General features: G+C 39.9%; 3 protein-coding genes across 3 annotated transcripts in view; 1 reads left to right on the top strand and 2 right to left on the bottom strand.

The window, feature by feature from the left end:
- Positions 1–9329, bottom strand: part of LOC126393462 (titin-like) — a gene marked incomplete at its 3' end in the record, with an annotated part of 160915 nt that extends 151586 nt beyond the window's left edge. Inside the window, exons 1-3 of the mRNA XM_050049647.1 lie at positions 9106–9329; positions 1061–1164; positions 213–416 (exon numbers count right to left, since the gene is read on the bottom strand). Of these exons, the coding sequence (XP_049905604.1) occupies positions 213–416; positions 1061–1151 (295 nt within the window). The remainder of the gene's footprint in view (positions 1–212; positions 417–1060; positions 1165–9105) is intronic.
- Positions 1–17694, top strand: part of tgfbr2l (transforming growth factor beta receptor-like) — a 397772-nt gene extending 380078 nt beyond the window's left edge. Inside the window, exon 9 of the mRNA XM_050048848.1 lies at positions 16958–17694. The gene's annotated coding sequence lies outside the window, so the exon portion shown is untranslated. The remainder of the gene's footprint in view (positions 1–16957) is intronic.
- The window catches only part of ccdc141 (coiled-coil domain containing 141), a 36501-nt gene continuing 28888 nt past the window's right edge, over positions 15591–23203 (bottom strand). The window contains exons 22-27 of the mRNA XM_050048844.1: positions 22192–22392; positions 21944–22083; positions 20951–21170; positions 19946–20256; positions 17761–19728; positions 15591–15856 (exon numbers count right to left, since the gene is read on the bottom strand). Of these exons, the coding sequence (XP_049904801.1) occupies positions 15601–15856; positions 17761–19728; positions 19946–20256; positions 20951–21170; positions 21944–22083; positions 22192–22392 (3096 nt within the window). The 3' untranslated portion in view covers positions 15591–15600. The remainder of the gene's footprint in view (positions 15857–17760; positions 19729–19945; positions 20257–20950; positions 21171–21943; positions 22084–22191; positions 22393–23203) is intronic.

Genomic DNA, 23203 nt, shown 5'->3' on the forward strand with positions numbered 1-23203 from the left:
TGAGGTCATTTTGTGTCTCTTTGTGGTTATTTTGTGTCTCTTTGTGGTCATTATATGTCTCTTTGTGGTTGTTATGTGTCTCTTTGAGGTCATTTTGTGTGTCTTTGTGGTCATAATGTGTCTCTTTGTGGTCATTATGTGTCTCTTTGTGGTCATTATGTGTCTCTTTGTGGTTATTTTGTGTCTCTTTGTGGTTGTTTTGTGACTCTCACCTGTAACAAGGAGTTCGGCGGTGCTCGTGGCTTGTCCAGCGCCGTTGGTGGCCCTGACAGAAAATCTTCCGCTGTGTGCGGCAGTCACAGCGGGGATCCTCAGAACAGCGCGGCCGTCGCTGAACGAGATCTGAACGCCGGGCAAAGCGGCGGCGGAAAGAACCTGGCCATCACGGAACCAGCTCACCTCAGGAACTGGAGAACCTGCGGAGGAGAGAAAAAACAGATGGGACTGCTGTCAGAGTACCCAAAGAACCTCATTAACGGGATGCTTCAACATTTATCTGGAAGCTCTTCTTCCTCAGAGTCAGAGGATGGTATCTGTTTCATCTCTGAGTGTCTAGTACAGGAAAGATCCATTTAACCAAGCTTAGCACAGACACTGGAAGCAGTTTCCATCTGCTTCCAGTGTCTGTGCTAAGCTAGGCTAACAGTTTCCCCCTGCTTCCAGTCTTTATGCTATGCTAGGCTAACAGTTTCCCCCTGCTTCCAGTCTTTATGCTATGCTAGGCTTACAGTTTCCCCCTGCCTTTAGTCTCTGTGCTAAGCTAGGCTAACAATTTCCCCCTGCTTCCAGTATCTGTGCTAAGCTAGGCTAACAGTTTCCCCCTGCTTCCAGTCTTTGTGCTAAGCTAGGCTGAACAAGTGATAGCCATCTTTTCATTTTACTCTAAGGATTTAAACAAATAAAAACCCTCCACAATGACGAAATACAACATTTTATTTAGCTTGTAAATTAATCCTAGTTTCAGCATATCTATCAGACTTTCAGTAATAACATAAAATGTTTGTTTCACATCATAAAATCTGAGATTTGAAGCATCAGTTGAGTCAGAAATGTTTCTTACCACTAACTTGAGCCTCGAACGTCGCGGCACTACCCTCTAATGCCACGACGCTCTGCAGCGGCTGCGTGAACGTCGGCGCCTGTGTTGACATGTTGGTCGGCACCCTGAACATAAACAAACAAAGACAGCAAAACAAACAGTCAGAAAAAACAATTAACAGGAACACAGGAAACTTAAAAGATTTACCTCAGAAACTAAAACATTAAAACAGAAAAACAGAACTTTTCTACTTCCATTGAAGCCTCTACAGTTCACTCATTCTATCTAATAATAATATGTGGTAATTTCTTTATTTATACACAGTTATCAAACAGACACAAGCAAAAACCACACTAATATAATTATCTTAGTGAGAAATTATAATAAAGTGATAGTGATACAGTGAAATTAACATTTTTATGACCATCTTTGCTGCAGTAACCAAAACAAACACCAAAGGAGCCACTTCAACACTACATACTGCTGACTGGACACCAGAGCATGCTGGGAAATAAACATTTAACATTTTCTCTGTATTTTGTCATACGAGACAGAAGAAGAGGAAATATTAGTATTAGTAAGGAAATATTATAATTCTGAAATCGACTCAACGACCAGTTTTCATTTCACCAAAGACGACCAGCCGCTCTGAGGGAAATCACCACATTTTTATAAAGTCACAATGTCAGTTTTTCAGTCTGGTAAACAGTCACTGCTCTCAACTGCATCATCACACAATGATATCACTTTTACAAAAAATAGATGTTTGAATTTCCAGTTTCTGTAATTTATGTCTGAGTATCTCATCTAAATAAGTTCTGGTAATAAGTTCTGGTATCACCTGAAATGTGTCTACAGAAAACTGTAAAACTGTCAAGAGCAGAAAGGTGCCACCAAATGTCTGATCAGATTCATGATGATCAGATGGTTCCTGAGTCATCCACAGATTTATCATCAAATAAAGATCAAACTTGACTCAGCAGAATGAGAGATATCTTCTTTTTCATTTGAAAAGTTCTTCCTTATAAAAATTCTTTAAAAAATGTGTCCTTTCAAAAAAAAAAATAAATAAATAAATCTTCCGTATCAAAACCTGGCATCGACAGTACCCACAATGCAACTTAACTACCAAGGCTTTCTGCCTCTGTGACACTAAAGGCTTCATACTAGTGTTTTTACATATGCAGTCGTATTTTATAAATATTTCTATTTAAAAAAAACTTCTTGCACAGCTGCTTGTGTTTTTTGAAATTTGACACCTTCACTTGTTTAATAACAAAAAAAGTCTTTTGTGGAAACAAAAAGCCTCGAATTTTAGGTTTACTGACAACATTTGATTATATTTATGAAACTCCAACATATGAGACACTGTCAGAGACGGAACGAGAGGGACTTCTTCAAATCACGTCCCTGCTAATAACAATAATAATAATAATAAATATAGTCGGGGTTTAAGCCAGCATGGATCCTTAAAAGTTGAAAGCTGGGTAGAATCAAGACCTTTGACAGTTTACGACGCCTGTATTAAAGATCAACAACAGTTTTTTTAACAATCAGACATATGCTCATTCATTTACATTTAAATCTCTACAGGGCCACGCTCTTCTTTGAAAACACTGTCGCTTCCTTTTGGTAAACTGCAAAAACATTTTGGGGACATGTTTTAATAGCTTGATTTAAAAAGTCCACTGAGTTTGTTGATGTTTGAACAAACTCTCATTGATTATGGCCAAATTTTGTGAAAGGCCGTTGCACTTGTTTGGAACTGGTGGCGCCCCCTATTGACCGGTTTTGAAATAACACACGGCTCATCGTTATTATTTAACATACCCTGCAAGTTCTGTAATGATAGGACAATCAATTTCTGATTACTAGTCTGATTTATGTTATCCCCATTTTTTGGATGTGTCGTGCCCCCTGGTTGTCAATTTAAATTAAACTTTGAGGATATGTTCCTGGTATGTGTGAAGACGTTGCTTGCAAGGTTCGTGATGATTAGCCCAAACATTGTGGAATTATGTGCTTTGGGCCCTTTGGGCGTGAAACCCTAATAATAATAATATAATAATAACGTCAGAGCTAGAAAACCAAACATATGAACAAAAGAAAGAGAAAATAAACTGAAAGCAATGTCTGTCAGAAAGAGATTAGTACAATCTGGAAGCAGGATGATCCTCAAACAGCTCAACAAGAAACATTTTGATGTTTAGCAACAAAACAAGAAGTTGTGTGACGTTCATTCAGCACAGCGAAAGAAATCTCCAAAGTACCCGTCTTTGAAACCAGATACAGCAACTTCACTCTGCCGGGATCTTTTCTGAACCTCAACCAAATAATTATATTTGATCTAAACTGACGAAGGAGATCAAAAAATGTTTAAATGTGTCAGTTAGGAAAGAACTGACAATCTGATCTCTTGTTCAGGTCGGACGTATTGCTAAAATCTGACTGAAAAACTGCTGGACTGTTGGAATGGAAAGTATTTGTTGTAAATAAAGCTGGATATCAAACCTCAATAATTATCTGGTACATGAATGAAAAAGTGTCAGATTATCAAAAAGCTCAGATCAAACTCTTCAGAGCAACTGATTTAAATCATAAGCGCCACTTTTAGTCCTTTGAAATTACACAAATTCATCATGTTCAGACGACTTTTAACATTCACAAAACATCTTCTGGTAAATGATTAAAAAAGCTGATCACTGATGTGTTGGTGTTTTACAGCTGATCAGTAACAGCAAATATCAAAAACATGTTTGACATACTTTAGAAACAGCAGTCACAAGTTTTACACTGTAAAGTGTCACAAACGCTGCGGATCAGAATGTGTTTAACTCTCACATCTCCACATCAGTTATTGACTATATATAATATCTACTATCACATTTAAAACATGTATAAAACACATGTATGAAGCCTGACAGTGGAGGGACAGAAGTGGTGTCAGTGACAGACAGTCGACCTGCTGACAGAGACACTTTAACTCTACGTGATAAAGATGGAGGGTTGTTATTTTTAGGAGGTCTGTTCCTGGAGGTCGTCCAGGCTCCGCAGCGTCTGACTGATGAACCACCGGCTGATCTCAGAGCAGATTAGAACACCTGTTACAGGGTCTGACTGATGAACCCCCAGCTGATCTGAGACCAGATTTAAACACCTGTTGAACCCCTGGGGAGGGCCGGTGTCAGATTTACAGTCCGGTTCAGTTTCAGGTCGTCTTCAAGGTGCACGGCCACTTTACTTTTACTTTGTTTATATTTTATTCAAGATTAATGTTTTTTGTTCCAGTTTTACTGCAGGTTTGTTTGCACTATTTTAATACTAAAATAACTATGGGATATTATAAGTTAGCTCAAGAGTAAGTTTTTATTAAAAAAATATGACTTCTTTTTAAAATGATATGACTGCAGGAATGGAAACCTGACAGATTTTTGGAACTGCACTGTAGTTGGAGTATCTGTTAACAAAAACAAATCTTTGCAAAAAATAAATAAATAATAATAATTATAGAAATATTAAAGTTTTTAAAAAGAGCAGTAACAGACAATACATTAAAAAATTGAAAATACATTAATTTATGTTAATATTTAAGAACATAAACTAATAAATTCTATTTTATTTTGTATTTTGTTTAAATTTTGTTTTTCATTTTTTACAATTTTAATACGTTTCAGTGAATATACAAGCTTTTTAGACAAAAGGTTCAGTTTCAACAAAAATGATAATAGAAAACTTTGGAAAGACACTTCACACACAAACACTTCACTTCACTTCAATAACACCAACCCACTTCACTGCTGTGTGATACAGAGAGTTTAGCAGCGTGTCATTTGTGACAGCGTAGACAGACAGAAAATGCACAGATACATAGATAGATAAGATTTGGTGAGGTGAGGTAAGGTAAGGTAGATAAGACGTGGTGAGGTGAGGTAAGGCAAGATAACATAAGTTACGATAAGCTCAGAAAAGACAAGATAAGGTAAGATACAATAAGATCAGATGTGATGAAGTGAGGTAAGGTAAGGTAAGGTAAGGTAAGGTAAACCTTTATTGATAGTTATACCCATAGTTATAACTCTAACATAAGAATGACAGTGACAGTGATGTGATTAATGATGTAAAAATCACTGTGTCAAATAAACATAATATATAATATGGTAAATTCTGACTATTTTATTATATAATTAGAACGATGGAAACTGAAGTTTAAACTTTAAAAGTGGTTAAAAACATCTGTTTGTGTTAAAGCTCCAACTGTGAGGCTACACATAACTATCAGTTTTATTATTTACAGACCTGCTGATTATTTTCCTAATTTATTAATTGTTTGGTTAAAAAAGTGAATTAAAGACGTCCAAGATCTCAAATGTTCGTTTTGTTTTTGTTTTGATTTTCCGTTTACAGCCAAAAAAGATAAAAAAAAGGCAGATACAAATATTTGACAGACTGGAACCAACAATTGTTGATCTTTATTATTCAACAAAAACTGATCACATTTTGTTTTCCTTTGTTCTGTAGGTTAAGTTTCAATAAAGAAAACATTAAGAAGTTTGAAAGTTCTGGTCAAACTGAAGTGTGACGATGTCAGTATTAAATATGACGAAGTGACATCAGGGTGTTTTCCTGCTCTAATGTGTCGGAGTTTACTGATCCTTCATGAACTTGTGTTGGTCTGGTTGAACCTGCTTCGACCTACTTGGACCCATTTGGCCTCGACTGTCTCTGATTGGCCCGTTAGCTTCCTGACTGAGCGTCACATCCTGTTTATTACGGAATATAAAAACACCTCTGACTGGTCTGAACGTTGTGCAGAGACTCACTGAGACGCTGAATTCACACAAATACAGACTGAAGGCTGATTTTTAACTTTAAGACAAATTTAAGACCCATATATTGTTTGTAAAAACTGTTTTATGTTTAAAATATTTCTAATGTTTGTCTTTTTTGAAGTGTTTATTTTCACGGTTTCAGCCGTCTATGTTTGGTAGTGTTTATTATCCAATAAACCGATTGATTGTTTTAAGTTTTTAAGTTAAGAAAGTTTTTGAAGCCAAAATGAAAAACATTCTCTGGTTCCTGTTTGTCTGATATGGATATGATTGAGATACATTTGGGTTTTGAATGTTAAGTTCGTTAAAATAAGACCTGAATACGTCAGCTTGAGCTTAAGAAAATTTGCAATTTTGAAAATATTTTCAGACTTTTTTTAGACCAATAGATTACTTTATGATATAGAAAAAGATCTCAATTTACCCACGAATTATGATGTAATGAAAATACTCGAAGATAAATTACTGTAAATTTCTATATTCTATTGAGGTGTTTTAATGGATTAAATGAGCAGTTTAAACACTTAATTTTGATTTTTCTTTTTTTACTTAATTTGGAAATTTAAAAACTAAATGTGCATTTTCAGGGATGGCTCTCTCACACTTTGGTTCATTTTAATGATTTTTTTTCCCCTTAAAAAACCCTTAAACAGTGGAGATAAAAGTAATATATGATGATCTGTTCATTCATCCAGTAAAAAAAAAAAAAAAAAAATTTCAGGCAAATGCAAACATTTCAATCTTATTGAAACATTTTGGGAGTTAATTAAATGGACAAAATAAGGGCAACTTGAAATGTTGGGTTGTAAATCTTAAGTTTGTTTTTACCCCTTCAAAACCCTTAAAAACATTATAATTAATTATTCATTTATCTATTAAAAAATATCAACAAATATCAGGTGAATGCCTTAATTTGCATTTTGTAAATTTAAAGCTGTTTTCTCTACAAATCAAAAAGCCCTTTAAAAAACCTTAAATATGACATTGCACTTATTTAGAATCCCTTAAAAAATTAATTTTTACAACTGAAAACATTTCTAACATTTAACTGATCATCAGAGGATCTGTCAAATATTCCACATTAGTGGGTAAAGTAAGCGGAAGGTCAAATATCCTCAAAACCCATTAATTTGTTAAGGGGGTTTTTTTTTTTTTTTTAATGAGGATGATTTTAAGAGTTTTTTTACATTCAACCCCCTAAAAACAATAACTTTGTTTTAGATTAAGATGTTTGTGTGTGTGATTTAATTAAGGGCATTTTAAGGGATTTTAAGATGCTTCATGGTGACAGAAACTACAAACAAACAAACATACAAACAACCTCAGCGTTAAACAGCAGAAAACATTTAAACAACTTTATTTTTTTCAGACACAGCTGTGATCGCCACCACGTTTGGTTTGATTTAATCTATTTTCTCTGTGTAACTTTAAAGCCTTTGATAAATTAAGAATCCACGTGTTGGCTACATGTTTCAGTGTAGAATTAATCCGAGAGTCCCTGAACACCTCGTCAAAACAGATCTGGTTACAGTTAATCTTAACGTGATAATGACTCCACCACTGCATCTTCATCATCACTGAACATCATCTCAGCAGATTATTTTAAATCATCAAGTCATTAAAACGTGAGCCGACAAGTTTCAAACGTGAGCTAAAAGTGACCGAACGTCAGGGGAAATACGTTTACTAAAGCACTCATGTGAGGTACTTTCACCTTAAGTATTTCCATTTCTGTTACTCTGAACTCGATACATCTACGTCCAAATCATACGATTGTCTTATTGAATATGATGAACTGTAGTTTGTAGTTTGTAGGAGTTCAGCAATCCAATAATAATCATACACACAGTATAATAATGTTGCACTCTGAGTACTTAAATTAATTGTTCCTTTACTTTTCTCATAATACCTCTGAAATTCTACTTAAGCACAATGAACTTTTACATTGTAATGAAATGTTTTTACACTTTTAATATTATTATTAATTAATATTGTTAATAACAACTTAGTAAAGGATCTGATTTTTTATTCTATAGCCTTTTTAATCATCCACTCTGACTGTTTTTCTGTTTTTTATTTCTTTTATCTGTGTTCTGAACTAATTCTGAACTCGTGTTTTTTACACTAGATACTTCCTTTTTATTTATTTTTCCATTTACATAGATTTTTTTTCTATTTTAAATTTAGTCTGAAATTATCTTCCTCTCTCAAAGGACAAAAATATTTGTGTACAATGTTTAATAAGAAAGAAGGAGGTTTTATGATGTAACAAAAACCCAACAGAGGCATTTCAGTTGAAAAAATAAAAATACAAAACAGTTGTAGGACTCATATGAACAGGACTGTCCCATTAATGTCAACGGCTCAAATCATCATTCAAACCTCCTGTTAGCACTCAACTTTTAATCATCGTCTCAAACTGGCAAACCAGAGTCAACATCTCATCATGAACATGATTCAGAGTTTCTCACAGTTTGAGAGTTTATTCTGGAGAAACAACAGACTTTTTATATTTATTTTTCTCTCTCAGCTCTGATTTCAGCAGACTTTTGAAAGGAAAGATCATTGAAATGTAAAAATATTCAGATTTTCTGGCTCAGGTTTCTAAAACACTGAAAAATCAAATCCTTTATTCCAGATGAGAAGACAGTGATCACAGTGAGGAGGGAGCAGGACGATGAGGGTGGAAGTGAAAACCAGCAACACAAACTAAAGTCAAAGCTTCAGGATCAAACCTGTGACACAAATTAATTTATATCTTTGCAGATGAGCCGGAGCTCCTCCACTCACACCTAAAATAAACCTTAACGACAGACCAACAGCTGTTCACTCTCCTCCAAAATAAAAGCCTCAGAGAAGTGTCCCTCAGTGAGACGCTTCCTCCCCGCAGAGCTCTGTGTAATGTAACGACACACACTAAAAATAACACCCCCTCCTCCACCTCCACCTCCTCCACCACACCTCAGTTTGACTGACAGTCACCATGTGGCACATAGCTGGAGGAGCAACTGATAGCCCCGCTGCTGATTCCCTTAAAAAGCCATCAGGCGTCCAGCTGAGGGTCCAGTCTGATGCTATCAGGGCTATTCTGGGAGACGTCCCATTATAACCTTCAACACAGCAAAAAGCCCCCAACACTTCCAAAAGTCCCTAAAAACTGCATCGAGTTTGGTCAGTGTGTGTGGTCAGCTGCCACCCGTCAGTCACAACACGTCCGAGAACTTTAAAGACACTTACTTGTGTGCACAAGGATGCCTGGGCTGCCCAGGGGAGGGCTGTCGTCAGGAAATCAAAAATCTCTTTATCCAGAAAGTTTAGTCACAGAATCCAGAAGGAGAAACGTTGAGCCTCGAAGGAACCCCAAACTCAAAAAAACAAAACTACAGTGAGAGCTGTAGTTTTGTTTTTTCCTCCTGACAGCAGTTCCTCCAGCCGAGGCGTCCAGGCCGGGAACGCTGACTCTGCTCAGAGCTGGCAGCAGGGCAGCGGGGGGCTTTATACCGCTCTGACATCACACGGGGCCGGCCTGCCATTGGTCAGCCTGCAGGGAATCATGGGAGAGCAAAGGAGACATTTTATGCAACTCGTCACACCTGTCAGTCGCTTTATTGCTCAACACTGAGAGAGATGCAGAGAAGATACTTTACTGGAGTAACGGTACTCATACCACAGCGTCAAAGTTAAAGTCCTGCACTCAGAACTTTACTGCAGTAAAAGTACTTAAAGTAGTTAAAGTAAAGTGTGTATAGTACATTAAAGTGTCCCATGCTGTCAGATAAATGCAGAGCAGTAAAAAGTACAATATTTCCCTCTGAGATGGACGACAAGGGAAAAGTAACATATAATAAAAGTAGTTAAGAAACAAATAAGTGACTTAAATATGTACTGGATTTAAGTTATGCAAAGTTTATTTTAGTCCGCAGTGACAGTGTTGATATTTTACGCCCTGATTCATCACTGCAGCTCAAAATAACATGAGACACCTGTGTGATGAGAACTGGGAGAAGAAGATTATATTTTATTAGTAAAATAATCCACACACTGTTAATCAGGTCCTGTTATCATAAATGCAACATCTCGGTCCGACAGACGTCATGAGTCATTACCTCCTCTTTACTTCAGCAGCAGAAACAGTCTGGTGTTACTTTAAAGTGTTTTGTGTGACATATTCAGAGTAGTGACATCATCATCCAACTAAACAGCAAAATATATTCTATACTTTTTTTTACTCTTTTACTGTCTCGTAGTCACAGACACTTTCAATACTGTCTCATGTCATGCGCTACAAAGCAGCCTCCTTCATTCATGGTTCTGATGATGTCACTCGTCATTAACACCCCTGCTTCTTTCACATGAACACGCTCCTGGCTGGATAGGAAAACCCAGAGTTGACTGAACTAGTTGATAACCAGCTTTGTAGCACCAGTTATCCAGACAGACAATGTGACGGGTTAGTCAAGCCAGACGCCTGAAGCCAGTTCAACTTACCCAGGATATCTCCTTGTTATCTGGTGTGACTAACCCGTCACACTGTCCGTCTGGATAACCGGTGCAATGGTGATTTGTCCCGGTAAAAAGAGAACCGACTTCACAGTACTGAAAACCCAGAGTTAACCCTGAAGTTACCTCGCTAACCCCAAATCCTGCTTCGTAGTACAGACCTCAGAGGCCTGGACTTAAACAACATGCAGGTATCACTGAGTCTACATGACATTAGTACAGAGTATTTTCTGCTGTTTAATTGGACGATGATGAAACTCCTCTGAATATGTCACATAAACACTTTAAAGTACGTAAGTAACATCAGTCTGTTTCTGCTGCTGAAGTAAAGAGGATTATGTCTATCTAACTGAAATGTTGCATTTATAATAAGCCTCATCAGGAGTTGTCCTCACACAGGTGTCTCATGTTATGTTGAACTGCAGTGATGAATCAGAGTGTAAAATAACAACACTATCACTGCAAAATAAAATAATCTTTGCATAAGTTAAAATCATGTGTTTAATGTGTAAATAATCTGTTTGTTAGAAACTCTAACATACAGGCTCCTCTTTTTTACCTGTCACTCCAGACTTTTGTTCATGGACACTTTTTTCTTCAGTGATGTGATTGGTCAGAGGTCGGGCTGTTGACAGGCTGTGATCTGATACTCAGTCTGAAGTTAACCTGATCCAGAGCAGGTTAACTGTTCAGCATCAGTTACCATGGTGATTTATCCTGGTAAAAAGAGAAGAGAGTTAACCCTGAAGTTACCTCACTAACTCCAAATCCTGCTACATAGTACAGGCCTCTGGTTAGTTATCAGAAAGGTTATGTTATATATACATATATACATATATATATATAAATGAGGCATCATCTAATTAAATATGCTCTGATTTGCATAAATTTCCAGAACAGATATCTAAACTAAAATAAGCCTAAATGTGTATTTTAGTTGTTTTCTTTTCACTAGTCTGATATAAGACATGATATTGAAGCAAAATAGTCCAAAATCTGACACCTTTAACTACTGATTACAGGTACCTTTTATATTTAGAAACGTTTTACTTTAACTACATGAAGCTGGAAATACTTGTGTACTTTTACTACTTTAGGTACATGTACACTTTTCAACAGTTTGTAAAGCACTTCTCAGAGACGATGATAAATACTCAAACTAGCATAAATAACACTTAATGAACAAACTTTAACAAACTGAAAATGAGCTGTATTTAAATATAGACAGAAGGTAAATTAAAACACTGATTCTAACAGCAGTATTGACTCCTCAGGATGGACCGTCATTAATAAGCTGCTGCTGATGATACAGATGTTCTCAGCTGTCAGTGGGTCTGAACTCCTGCAGTCTGTCGGCACACATTAGCCATCAAGCTAACATTAGCTTTAGCTCTTCAAGCTAGCTCCTTTGGTGTACTTTAGGAAAATACTCACTTTAAGGGACACGTTTAAAATAGTTTCTCTACCTGTTAAACAGCAGGGTGATAAGATGTGTTGCAGTGATGTCACAGGTGTCTTCTGTCCACCCGGAATGATCAAATGTTGGTCCGGCCGAAGCTAACGGTTAGCTAGCTGAGTTTCCTGCAGGCGGCGCTAGCTAACGTTAGCGCGGCAGACAGGAGGGGAGGAGAGAACCGGTGCAGTCCGGACAGATATTAAATTTAAACATTGTTCTTGTTTCTGACAAACTTTATATTGATCCAGACAGAAAACAGACATCTGTAGAATACAAAAATACACACACAAAAATATGTAAACTGCTGCTGTATGACAGGTCTTAAATTAGAGTTTAACTTTTCCACCATTTTGCGAGGGAAACGCTATGTGAACGAAGGAGTGACGTAAGGCGTGGTGACGTCACATAGTTCAAGTTGATGAGACATCATATTATATTTTTTTAAAATAATGATGATATTGAACATCATAGACATGATATTGAACAGTTTATTTTGAATCTCTATTTTAAATCTTTATATCCTCTTTATTTAAATTTTATCTTTATTTTTTGCCACACACAACTGAAAATAGAAATTACACACTATTGAAACATTACAGGGGTTGAAGAAAGTAAAGCAATGAAAACAATTGAAATTTGTAAAGCTTTGTATACATAGATACCCCTAAGTATACATGTTTTTGGTCTGTTGTTGCTTTGTCCTTTTTTGTTTTTGGTTTTCTTTTCCAATTGTATAATTAGCTTTAGTTAAGATAACTGTATGCATTGAGCCTGATTCAGTTGAATATATAATATATATGTTCATTCTTTCATTCAGTTCCCATAACCACTTATCCTGTTGGGGGTCGCTGAGGGGGGCTGGAGCCTATCCCAGCTGACACTGGGCAAGAGGGAGGGTTCACCCTGGACAGGTCACCAGACTATCACAGGGCTGATAGAGACAGACAACCATTCACACTCACATTCACACCTACAGACAATTTAGAGTCACCAATTAACCTGCATGTCTTTGGACTGTGGGAGGAAGCTGGAGCACCTGGAGGAAACCCACGCTGACACAGGGAGAACATGCAAACTCTGCACACAAGGGCTCCTCCACCCTGGGGTTTGAACTCCAGGGTTCAAACCAGGAACCCTCTTGCTGTGAGGTGACAATGCTAACCACTGCACCACCATGGAAAAATAAGTTCTAGTGCATATTAAATACAATGTAATAAATGACGGTGTAAAGGTTTGTACATTCACGCTCTGTTCAATGTAGAATTGTACAACTAGCATTTTTTTCAGTTTATCCTCTACGTTCTGGCTCATTGATTTTTCTCTGCTCACTTGTTCGAAGAAATAACCGAGGAAATTATTACAAATAATATAAACAACAATTAATCTGCATAGATGCTACAATTTGTGAGAATTGGGGAAATGCCCAATATTAATGTCATTAATGTTTGTGAACATAATTGTACCAATTTTAGCGAGCAGTTATAGCTCACACACTCTTATTTATCACGTGGTATTCAGGTGTAACAGCTGATTGTTTGTAAATATAATTTTGAATCAAACNGCATAGATGCTACAATTTGTGAGAATTGGGGAAATGCCCAATATTATTATTATTATAATATGCACCACTGAGCGCCACAGGAAGTCATTCTTACCTGTGGCCATTAAACTGTACAACTCCTCCCTCTGATGATCGGACTCNCACTCTTATTTATCACGTGGTATTCAGGTGTAACAGCTGATTGTTTGTAAATATAATTTTGAATCAAACTGTAATTTCTGCTGTATGACTGACTTCAGCTACAGTGTTTACACGTACCTCTGGTTGGTTGGTGATGATTAAAGCTCCCAAACTGCCACCACACCGACTGCAGCTGATGACTCTGTGAACAGTTTATTTTGAAATCAAAAGGTTCTTTTGAACTAAACTGAACTGGATATATATGATTAAATACAAACAGGACAGCGGACACACGACTGATTCATTTCTTTATTTTAAAGAAGAACAAACAAAAAGTAAATCAGTCCAAACAGGATGAGACCTGAAAAAAAACCTTTGCACATTTTAATTGTCTTATATTTCAATTATTCTCTACATAAATACGTACAATTAGTTAACTGGTGGAGAGCACATAAATTGGACATTATCTCTGGAGACCACCTTAAACAATTACTTAATCTTTGACAGCTTAATTTTCTGTAATATAGCCTATAGTGTTGAGGAAGATTGAAACCTGCATTAAAACCTAATGAATCCCCCAAACACCTTGCTTATTATCTAATCTACTAACACTGACATTAATATTAATATAATATTAAAAATGCACAAAAACCATCAGGAAATCCCTAAATTACTAGACTGAGGCTGAGACATTCTGAGTAAGAATTAATCTGTCTTAAATTGGGATTTAAGGGAAAACGTACACCTGTTAAATTTAAATGATTCACAGCTCAAACACGTCATTATGACTTTAACAGTTATATTCTACGGAGAGACAACAGATCAGCATTTTCCACTGCGGGACACTGTTGGTAAACAACATGGCGGGGTTTTTTTGGTGGGCGGGGCTTAGCTAGAGGCAAAAAAATTCTCCACAGACATTAGCTAGCGCCAGCTAGCAAGTTCTGTTGGCTTGTTTTAGACAATGGAGGAAGATGATGTGAGTGGTGCACTCAGAAATAGGCTACTCATTCTGAGTGTCGGAGTGCACTCTGACACACACTGGACCTTTTGTAAATTCGTAACTCTGTCTGAACGTACCATTCACTTATCCAGAGCACCGCACTCTCAGAGCAGCAGAGCGCCGAGCGGAGTGAATGTGTGATTAACTTAACTGTTAATTTGTGTAGACATATTATGCTCAGTTTCTTCCACCAACAGGGCTCTCATCTTAGTGTAGAGCATCAGACTGAATTTACCAACGCACCATGTCAGGTCACTCACTCTCCGGGACCGCCAGTGTTACTTGAATAAGTAAACACTGACCAACGGGACCAGACTGGCCGACCCGTATGCTCTCACTCAGTGGATGGATGATGTCACAGGAAGCCAATCTTACAAAGGAGGACCACACTTGTTTGTTTTGCTATGGAAGCTAACGTTAGCTAATGTGCTAAAAAGTTAGCGTTCCAGAGAAATCCAATATTCCTCTTAATCCCTCCCCAGTTTCTGATGAGGTGGACATGATAACCCTTAATACACATAACCTTATTCATCCCTACAACAGGAAATACTTTTTCCCTAACCTGATATGAAGTGTGCGCTGCACATGTGAGCGTTTTTGACGATGGCCTCCGTCCAGTCCTTTGGTCTTATCACATTTAACCATAGTTGTCTTTGTTTTTGTTAACGGGCAGTGGCGGCTGGTTTTGAGCCATGACTCCTTCTATTCTGGCTCCCAATAACACAACAAGACAACATTTTAGACTCCTATGTAGCCTACAGCCCTGTGGGGGAGAGGCAGCTGCACCTCCAGATAATGAAATGATGTTATTGTGACGTCAATCCTAAAAGGGTCAATAAACAACCTGTAACTTCACATCATGAGTTCTGGTCAGCTGGTCTGGAGTCAGTCTCCTTCGCTGAAGTGATGCTGAGGTTTGAACGTCATGATGTGTAAATGTAGAGGAAAAATAATTTGTGTTCTGTCCCACAGCTGCTCTCACCCTCCAAACACACAGGACAGAACCTTCCACAGAACCAGAGACTCATTGGTTCAGGTTCTGGTAGAGCTCCAGGTTTCAGGTGGTTCAGTTCCCACAGTAGAAAAGAGTCATCAGAGTAGAACCAGGTAGAGCAGCCACAGCAGAACACACAGCGTACCGAACCAGCTCTGCCAGTCCTCACTGATGATGTCAAACACTTCCGCCACTAGCCATTTATCACTGCTGTCTTTACGTTCAGCAGCCCGGGCCTCGTACAGCCCACCATAGGAGTCCAACGCCTCGGGGTTAAACAGGAAGTGTTTCTCGTCCTCGCAGGAGAGCAGCGCTCGGCCCGGGCCCGTGGCTGACACCTCTTCGTCTTTACACCTGAATGATGACAGGAAGTCAGACAGCTGGGGCACATGATGAGACGCCTTGTTGTCACAGTATTAGTCCTGTTGTGTTACAGGAAACCTGCCTGCATCACCAGACAGCCAGACTAAAGAATTGTGGGTATTACTTCTGTGGAGAGCTGATATAGTGATGTGCAGCTGTTTGTATTTCAGTGTTTCACTGCTGTCACAAACAAAATAAAACTATTAAAGGAATCACAGAACACACTGTTAACTCACAAACTTATTGGTTATTAATAATTAAGTGAAAGTCAGAAAGTCAAACAGTGACTTAAAACGATGATAGTTATCAAACTGCAATAAAACATGAACACACACTTTAAAATGTCACTTCATCTCCAAAACTACGTTTAAATTATAAACTGATGGTGACATCTGGACATCAATGATCTTGTACGAAGGTCAGAGACAAACTAAGTTTAGGTGATGTAACATTTTGAATTAAATAGTTGGATCAACCAATCAGCTTGTTTGAGATTTGGAGCCAAAAACAATGAATGAAAACTTCGAACCACTGGAATACAAATTGTGTGTGGCAAACAAGCTAACATCAGTTAGTACCTGCTAGCTAATGTTAGTGCGACTTCCTCTTAAAAGCATGGCTCTAAAGCCTGTTAGCATGTTAACATCTTTTTTTACGAGTGTCTGTTTAGATATTGTTCTATGGTTTGGTCTAAGCAGTAATAGACTCTTTTACTGTTAGTAAACAGTATGATGTTTTTTGGTGGGCGGGGCTTAACTGGAGGCAAAAAAATTCTCTATAGACATTAGCTAGCACTAGCAATTTTTTTTGGCTTGTTCGAGACAATGGAGGAAGATGACGTGAGTGGTGCGTTCAGAAATACCCATTTCGAGTGCCGGTGTGCACAAAATGGACAGTTCGTAAATTTGTAACGCTGTCAGAATGTGCCGTTCAGTTATCCAGGGCGCCACATTCTCAGAGTGTCAGAGTGCTGTCTTGACACTCTGTCTTGGGAGATGGAGCAGCAGAGCGTCGAGCGGAGTGAATGTGTGATTAACTTAACTGTTCATTGATTCATGTAGAAATATAACGCTGCGTTTCTTCCACCAACAGGGCTCTCATTTTAGTGTAGAGCGTCAGACTGAATTTACCAACGCACCATGTCAGGTCACTCACTCTCCGGGACCGCCAGTGTTACTTGAATAAGTAAACACTGACCAACGGGACCAGACTGGCCGACCCGTATGCTCTCACTCAGTGGATGGATGATGTCATAAGAAGCCAATCTTACAAAGGAGGATGACTTTTGAACACTTTCCTCCAGTTTGTTTTGCTATCGAAGCTAACGTTAGCTAATGTGCTAAAAAGATAACGTTACGGAGAAATCCAATATTTGCCTATTGGGAGAACGCTCTTGCAGATAGGCGGCTGTCAGGGCGCTTACTGCGCAGAGGTGTGAAAGCAGCTTAATAACAATCATTTTCTGGAAGTTGGATACAGAACCTTTAAGTATTATTACTATGTGGATGAGTACAGGACAAATGTTTCAATCCCTTACACCTGCATTAGCATGAGTCCTGGTTGATTTCTTCATCACTTCATCACTTATAAGGCTGTCCTCAAAGTGGAGTACAAACCACCATGTGGAGAGTAATTGTAGTGCAGATTTACATCACTAATGCACAGCAGATAGCAGGAAAGTGACAGGAAAATACAGCTTGTTTGCAAGCTCTGCAGAGACTGTTAGTGAACTATGTATTTCAGTTTAATGCAGACACAAAAGAAGAAGCTGGGTACAATCCCCAAAGATCAGGGTCATGTTACTGCAGGTGTAAAGGGTGCCTCAAGGTTAGTTGTGTAGTTAATAATTTAATTAATCTTGTGTATTATTGTGGAGCTGGTTATATGCTACCCACCAGGTGAGCGTGGGCTCTGGATGTGTCGTCACCTCCACCTCTAGTGTCACTGGAGAGCCCTCCATGACGGTAGCTCTAGACAGGGGCCTGGTGAAGCAGGGAGGTCCAGGTTTAGAGGCTTTTCCCTGGGGAAGAGACTCTGCCTGTCCCTGGGGAAGAGGAGGAGGAGGAGGAGCAGGAAGGGGAGGCCATTGGATCTGAGGAGTAAGTCTGATTTCCTCACGGATGGCCACGGGCTGACAAATGTTTGGATCTTGCTCTGGAGTTAGTAGATGGGATGGAGAGGAAAGGGGTGTGACATGCAGATTAGCCTGCTGAGCCAAAGCTTGGGTCTGTGGTTTGGGCTGAGGAGGAGCAGCAGGCATGGCGGTGCTGCTGGGAGTCATGCCAGAGTCATGCACACACTGCTGGGTACAGGTGGAGGTCAAGGACTCTTGGAAGGAGTAGGCTGTCTGGTGGCTCTGCTTGCTCCTGAATATATCACTGTTGGTGATGGTGCTGCTGGATTTGCTGATATTGCTGACACTGTTTGGCTCTGGGGGAATGGGAGCATGGACCTCAGGTAGACCCCCACTATCCTGGGAGAAGGGGCTTAAATGCTGGGACCTGAGATTGCCGCTAGCCTGTGGCCAGGTGCAATGACTGTCTGGAGGGGAGGACTGAGAATAAACGCTTTGTTGGGTGACTGTAGTAGCTGTGGCAAGGCTGCTGCTTTGGGGCATGAAGACTGGGGATGTTTCTTTGCTGGTTTGTGAGGAAGGTCCATCCTGATCAAGGCCACTCTTGGAATCTGGGTAAGACGGTAAAAGATCTTGAGGGAGGCTTGTGGTGGTTTGGACGCAAGTTGCAGAGGATTTGAGGAGTCCGGTGTCCCGAGTCTTGTCTTTGTGGAGAAAAGAGTCTGTGAGGCTCTGAGCAAACCCTTTGACTTGGGGGACTCGATCAATCTGTGGCAAGATCTTACACTGGGATAAGGGGCTGCTGCTTCCCTTTGGCAATGTGCAATGACTATCTAGAGGGGAGGGTTGGCAGGAAATAGTTTGTTTAGTGACAGAAGTGGCTGTGATGAGGCTGCTGTTTTGGGGGAAAATGGAGGATGTTTCTTTGCTGGTTTGGGAGGAAGGTCCATCCTGATCAAGGCCACTCCTAGAATCTGGGTAAGACTGTGAAAGATTGGTGTCTTGAGAGAGGGTTGTGGTGGGTTGGATGGAAGTTGCACAGGATTTGAGGAGCCCAGTCTCCTGACTCTTGTCTTTGCAAAAAACAGTGTCTGTGAGGCTCTGAGCAAATTCTTTAGCATTAGGGACTGGATCAATCTTTGGAAAGTTGTGATGACTGTCTGAATGGGAGAACTGGAAGTAAATGGGCTGCTGGGTAACTGTACTGGTGCTGGTGTTGGTGGGACTGACACTTTGGGGTTTGGAAGCTGGGGATGTTTCCTTCCTAGTTTGGAAGGAATTCATGTCCTGATTTAGGTCACTCTCCTGACAAATGGAAGTGCCAAATTTGAGGGACCTAGTGTCTTGTGAAGGGTTCTTGTCCTTGTGGAGATCGGGGTCTGGACCATTAGAGTGCTGAGGACAAAAGGTGGGCTGGGGCAGGGTGGTGCTGTGATTGATCTTTGCAAGCTGGTGAATGGGACCAGTCTGTGGAATGGTCTCATCAACGTTTTGGGTGATCTTACCCTGAGTACCTGCACTCCTCTGAGGCTGGTTGTCCTGGATGTTGTGCTCCTTTAATAAGGGATCAGTTTGTGGGGGGCTCTTCTTCTCAGGGACATCTCTGTCTTTGTTGGAACAACTCTGAGGAGTGTTGCTCTTGTGGGCTGGGTTAGATCCAGAGGGGAAGCTTGGTTTGGGGTCGATGGTCTTTCCAGTCTTCAAAATGCTGCACAGAGTGCTGGTGATCATGTTAGGAGGAGGTACTGTCAGTGGACTCTGGGCAAATGAACTGGACTCTGATCTGAACCTGTAACACACACAGCAGGAACAAACGTTGAGTTTAAAAGTGGTCTTTGTTGCATGTCCAAATTTTCCTTTTCCTGCCTCTTGTCCTACGCCACTATTAGATCACCCATTAAGGGGGATCTGTACTGAACCTCTATACTTTTTGACAAAATGTTCCCAGAATTATAGAAACACACAAATGAATCTTGTTTTGTTCTGAGATTTTTCACGGTACAGACCTGGTACTGCTGTGACGGCTGGTCGGAGGAGTTGGACAACTCTGGCTGGACTCTCTCCGTTGTCGGACTGCACCAGTGCCAGTGTGCTCTGGCTGGTGGCTGTACTGGTTGATGTGGACGCTGTGGGAGCTGAAACAGAAGCCTTCCTCAACGTCTGACTGAACCATGAAGGACTCTGGCGTCTCTGCCAGTGGCGGCAGGGAAATGTCATCAGGTGACACACAATCGTATTCGTCATTAGAAAGAGAATCCTCAGTCATGGCTTCCTGTTGCTGAAGCTCTGCCTCCAATAGGCCTCCTGCTGATGCATCCTGGGAAAAAAGGGTCAAGTATTAGCTGCTGCTGATATTTTAACACTCACTGCAACAGGAACAGGGATTTTTGCAGACTTTGTTACATTTTTTTGTCCATACTATATCTGATTCAACAGTTTGTGCGCTAACTCAAATTAACTCACTGAAACAGCTAAACTAACATCAGACAACAAAGAAGCAGAGCAGTAAGACAAGTAAAACAAAATGCTAAAATAACAAGACAACCAGAACATTACAGTACAACAGTACAATAATTTGGAGCATAGTAGAAAACAAACCCAAAATGGGTTAAAAAAATCAAGGGCATGGACTACTTTCTCATAATTTAATTTTAGCCATTTTTCTTAGCTAAAGGAGGTATCATTTTACAATGCTGGAACCTTAAATATAACTCAAGCAGACTTCTCTATATTGCAGGGAAAACAACCGAGTAAAAAGGCGGGACAAACAAAAGAAGTTCAAGCTTTGATTAATTTAGTTACAGGAGCTCTTAGCTAAAGAGTTGGGCAACATTTTACAGTCACCAGGATTAATGGGAACATACAATCATGTATCCTCTGCACAAACACTAAAATTAAATCAGTATATGTGAAACATGTGGCCTGGTAGCAGGATGTAAATGGAAATCAAAGAGGATCTAAAACTGAGCCCTGGGGGACGCCACATGAAAATGAACTCTTTGATGATTAACCTGAAGCGGTGTCATGTTTGAAGCATGGTGCGCCTCCTTCCTCTGAAATTCCCTCTGGATGTCTGAGAATGACGGGCCAATCACACAGGGAGGGGGCGTGGCCTCAATGGTGGCAGGCTGTGATTGGCTGTGTATGGCGTGGACCCGTCGGTTGGCCTCTGCTGGGGAGCAGGAGAGGCTGAAGGTATGGGTGGAGCAGTAGGAAGAGGCAGAGTATTGTCTGAAGGAGAGACAACACGATGAAAATTACTTGTACAGTTCAGGGTTTCGTACAATGTTGTTGTTCTATGAACAAATAAAATGATTACAACTTCGATTTTGGGGGACTCTGAGGTGTTCCCAGGCCAGATGAGATATATGATCCCTCGAGTGTGTTCTGGGACTGCCCCAGGGCCTCCTACCAGTGGGACATGTCCAGAACATGTCCAGCAGGAGGTGCTCAGGATGCACTCTGATCAGATGCCCGAACCCCCTCAACTGAACCCTTTCAATGTGAAGGAGCAGCAGCTCTACTCTGAGCTCCCTCTGGATGTCCGAGCTCCTCACCCTATCTCTAAGGCTGAGCCCAGACATCCCACAGAGGAAACTCATTTCAGCCACTTGTATCCAAGACCTCATTCTTTCAGTCACTACCCAGAGCTCATGACCATAGGTGAGGGTTGGGACGTAGTTGGACCAGTAAATCAAAAGCTTTGTGCAGCGCCCGCATCACTTCAGATGCTGCGCCAAACCACCAACCCATCTCATGCTCCATTCTGCCCTCACTCATGGACAAGACCCCAAGATACTTGAACTCCCTCGGTTGGGGCAGTAACTCTCTCCCAACCCGAATTGAATTGGCACAGTTTGGTATAAATATTCATGTGTCCCAGAGAATGAACCATAATGACTTTAACGGTTCTCTGACTTTTGTATTGTGATAAAATGTGTTCATTGTTTATGTTCCCCAGAGGATGAATCATAATGACTTTGGTGATCCTTCACTCAGTGTACCTGTTCTCAGCAGCCTCCTGACTGCGGATCTTCTGTGATGGAGGCTTCCTACTGGCTGTGGTCTCCCTCTTCATGTGAACCTCCTTCCCATCATGCTCGGTGGTCAATTCAGGGGTGTGACCTGTTTCCTTCAGCTCATACTGACAGCACAGAACAGAGTCAGATAAGCTGATTATAAGATATATCTTTCACATTTTTTATAACCTCTTCATTGCAGGTCTTATTGTAAATGTTTAAATGATTTTTACCATGTCAGGCGCCTCCTGTGTGCTGCGGTTATCTGTCTGCTCCTTCTGCTTCGTCTTCCCTTTTTCATTTAACTTCTCTTTTTCCTCATCTTCCTCTTCCTCTTCCTCTTCCTCTTCATCTTCCTCTTCATCTTCGTCTTCATCTTTCTCTTCCTTTATCTCTTTCTCCTCGTCATCCTGCTGCTGTTTGAGACTCTCCAGCTGTGACATCAGTGCACATTTAAACACTCATTAAAATGAATAATATGCTGATCTTGTTATTTTTATCAGTATCTACAGAATGTTTTTATGATTTTTTGCCTTACAACATTAAATCAACGTAGATTTAAAGGAATAGTTTGGATCTTTTGAAATGGGGTTGTTTGAGGTACTGATCCAGAGTAGTAGAGGTCAGTCGGCACGCCTACAGTTTGGAGAAGCAGACAGGAGTATGGACACAGAAGCTATTCAGTGTACTGCTGGGGATGGCATCAGCAGCAAAATGTATTTTAGACACCTGAAGATATCAATATCAGTTCAAGTGTACGCTGTATTTTGAATATTTCCAATGCTTTACCTTTCTGTCAGACAGCGATTTCTGATGGCAAACTGAAGCTGTTATATCACTTTCTACAAAGCCAGACTCCATTGAGAAAAACAGTGATTTTACAGTGCTGAACACAGGATCTGCAAGTGTGCTGCTGCTTCGATTATTTAGTTAGTTAGTGTTATTGTGTGACTCTGGTGTTTTAAAGGGTTAGTTCAGATTCACTCAAGTCACACAATTATGCGAACAAACCAACTGATCAAAGCAGCAGTAGGCCAACAGCTCCTGTGTTCAGCTACATTGAATTACTGTTTTCTTAATGGAGTCTGGTGGCTTTGATGAGCTGTCTGACAGCAAGGTAAAGCAGTGAAAATACTCCCGATATAGCTTACATTTAAGCTGATACTGATTTTTTCATTGGCTAAAATACATTTAATTGCTGACCTGTCCACAGCTGTACATTGATCAGCTTCTGTGTAGTAGTAC

This window comes from Epinephelus moara, chromosome 7 (genome assembly GCF_006386435.1).
Source record: "Epinephelus moara isolate mb chromosome 7, YSFRI_EMoa_1.0, whole genome shotgun sequence".
NCBI lineage: Eukaryota > Metazoa > Chordata > Actinopteri > Perciformes > Serranidae > Epinephelus > Epinephelus moara.